This window comes from Odontomachus brunneus, unplaced genomic scaffold (genome assembly GCF_010583005.1).
Source record: "Odontomachus brunneus isolate Ranch 3 - 2012 unplaced genomic scaffold, Obru_v1 Obru_scaffold_040, whole genome shotgun sequence".
In the NCBI taxonomy this organism is placed as follows: Eukaryota; Metazoa; Arthropoda; class Insecta; order Hymenoptera; family Formicidae; genus Odontomachus; species Odontomachus brunneus.
This window is the reverse complement of record NW_022639490.1, coordinates 1,854,789-1,857,662: the sequence shown is the minus strand read 5'-3', so window position 1 is coordinate 1,857,662 and position 2,874 is coordinate 1,854,789. Positions and strand designations below refer to the sequence as shown.

The following is a 2,874-nucleotide window of genomic DNA, read 5'->3' as shown; positions in this document are numbered from 1 at the left end:
ACTCGTGTAACAAAAACCAGTGAAACATTTAGACATAATAACAAAAAAATATATTATATTATGATAACAATATAATAAAACTTTTAATATCATATATCTTCTTATACTTTCAACTACATAACTGAAATATTTATATAATATAACTTTATGTATTTAAAGATTTTTCTAATAAGGATAAAAATCGCTCTCGCTGAGCATAATTGTTTTCATGATGTCGTTGTTTTTGTTCAATTAATTGTTCAACCCAAGATGGTATTTGGGATTTTCTTTTTCTACTTATTCGCTTCTGTGCTAAGTTAGTTGATCCGAAATGTAATAAATTTTCTGCGTTTTCTTCATTATAGTTATTACAATTTGTCTCTATATTTATACTGTCAGATGTATTTAAAGTATTATTCAGTTGAAAACCTCGTGAACTTGATGCTAGAGATAACGGTGCAATTTCTGGTTTTTTAATTAACATGTCGTTAATAATATTATAATATTCCCATGTTTCTTTTGCTGCGCCTGTTTTATTATTTGCATCTTTTATATTTTTATATTTGTTTTTCATTCCAATCCATTTCACGTGACAATTTTCCGCCGACAAATTGTAACCATGAGTATTCATGGATGCAGCAATGTTTTTCCACACTTGCTTATTTACTGGACTCGTAAAAGATTCTACATGCTTATTTATTTCAGTTAACAGCAATTTCACCATCGCATCAGTCCACTGAGTTCTGTAATTTACTAAATAATATAATACAATAATTATTTACTGCTTGAGAGAATTTTGAATAATATTTATATATAATTATGTTAATTAAGGAATTATTATTATATACATACCAGCATCATGCACTTCATTTAATGATTGAGCCATTCTGTAGCACTATAGACCAAGCCAAATCTGTGGAACTTTAATAAATGTGTTGTAGATTAGAATAATTGAATTTCTTATTTCGGATATTCCACAAATACATGATATTTTCTCATAACTTTTTATAACTTCAATTTAATATTTATAATTTTCCTAAAATTTAATAATTAATTGATTTTTAATGTAATTGTTTCACATTTTACACAATTTTATTACCTGATAATGTTGACTCGTTCGAACGCTATTTACTAGGTTAACTAACTCTACTCGCCTTACCGGACAGCATTGAGTTGTCATAAATCATGAAGGTATTAGGTGGTCGTGCCTATCATATTTTTCGGTTCTGGTGGAACTAACTCATACTCGATTTACCGTAAACACCCAGTGACACTAATAGTGTTGTTATAGCGATAATATCACATTTTCCCGAAAACTAGATGGGAAAATGGTGGTACTAACAAAAACCCCTAGGCAACAATTTTAATTTCTGCGGATTAGTGATACTGTTGAAGTAGCAAGTCCATGAATTTTGTGGAGTCGTTTTGACATATGCGTGTGTATGTGTCAAATAACAAACTGTCACTAATCCGTAGAAATTAAAATTGTGTTACTTAGGGGTTTTTGTTGGTACCAACATTTTTCCTAGTTTTCGGGAAAATGTCGTATAACCAATATCATTATATGTTATAGTTCTAACAGTGCAACTAATAGTACTTTTTCATAAGGAAAGCAATAAAACATAATTTGTCTGAATTTCCATATTTGTATAACTACATATTTTATACCGCAAAGTTATTTTAGTTGATTTTCAGTAATATTTTTTATATCATCTATGTTATTAATAAGATTTGTGATATACTCTTCATATACATTTATACATATATTCTTAATTCCAACATTTTATATTTTTGATTATATGATATTTATATATTATAATTATTTGTTTTAAAAAGAATTGTTACAGAACTTACGATATATTTCGCTTAAAGCTGCATACATTTTGTAGTACGTAATAATGGGCCAACAATAATAAATTTAGTAAATCTTAAACTGTAAGAAATTGACCAATCACAATCAATTATTTTTGTCATTTTCGGCCGTGATTAGGCCGAATATAATAGATGTAGTAATCCTTAAGCCGTAACAAATTGGCCAATCAATTGTCTTTTTGATTTACGACTGTGATTAGTAAATTTCTTATAATTTAAATATTTAAAAATTACTATATTTATTGTAGACATTTGCATATTTATATTTATTTAAATTATACTTTCTAGTTTTACATATTTTATCTATTTCTACCTACTTATCTATTTATCTATATCTATTTCCATTATATCGCAGACATTCAGTCACTGACATTGTTATAACCGTGGATATTATTTTTAGCGTTGTCGAAACGTTTCAAGAAAAACCGCTTCGACAGCGCGACAACGATGTTATGGTTGTGCAAGTGCTGCGCTAAGCGTCACCTTGGACATGCCATACATCAGACTTTGGGCCAGGTCAGCACCAAATTTGGCAACTCTCTTGTTGCCAAAACATCCCCTCCGATAAAATGATTAATTACTATAAAAAGAACGGAGAAGAGCGCAAAAGCAGGGTTCTTCTTCCGGTCTCTCGTCAGCAACGTACACGCACCGGCGTTAATGCCGTCCGAATATCCGTGTGACTCGCACACGATAACGCGTCACTCACACACTGCTGCGTGTAGGTGAGCCTAGAGCAGCACGGAGTGGCGGAGAGAGCTAGCGGTATACGATCGTCGGACGCTTGGAGAGGGAATAGTGGTGGGAGTCGCGGCGATCTTCCATCCTCTATCGCAAACGTAAGAACGAGAGAAATAGCATTATAAGACGTCTGGACAGAAATGCCGTCCTAAAATACGTGTGACACACACTAAGAAAACGCTTGACTCACACTGTCTCGTCTATACGTGAGCAATACGCGGTGTCCCGACGACTGTTTCGCTCGCTCGAACGTTCATGCATTTTTCATTGTTAGCAAGGAAA

General features: G+C 32.2%; 1 protein-coding gene across 3 annotated transcripts; it reads right to left on the bottom strand.

Moving 5' to 3' along the window:
• Positions 1-6: 6 nt before the first annotated feature.
• Positions 7-1,279, bottom strand: LOC116844281. Of its 3 annotated transcripts, none has more exons than XM_032815603.1 (3): positions 1,139-1,279; positions 832-1,015; positions 7-732 (listed from the first exon to the last, which is right to left on the bottom strand). In XM_032815603.1, the coding sequence occupies exons 2-3, from the start codon at positions 863-865 to the stop codon at positions 146-148; spliced, it is 621 nt and encodes a 206-aa protein (XP_032671494.1). In that variant the 5' UTR covers positions 866-1,015; positions 1,139-1,279; the 3' UTR covers positions 7-145. The 3 variants fall into 3 exon arrangements, with proteins under 3 accessions (XP_032671494.1, XP_032671493.1, XP_032671491.1); XM_032815602.1 differs by having other exon boundaries at positions 1,079-1,265; XM_032815600.1 differs by having other exon boundaries at positions 832-900; positions 1,079-1,265.
• Between the last annotated feature and the right edge of the window lie 1,595 nt (positions 1,280-2,874).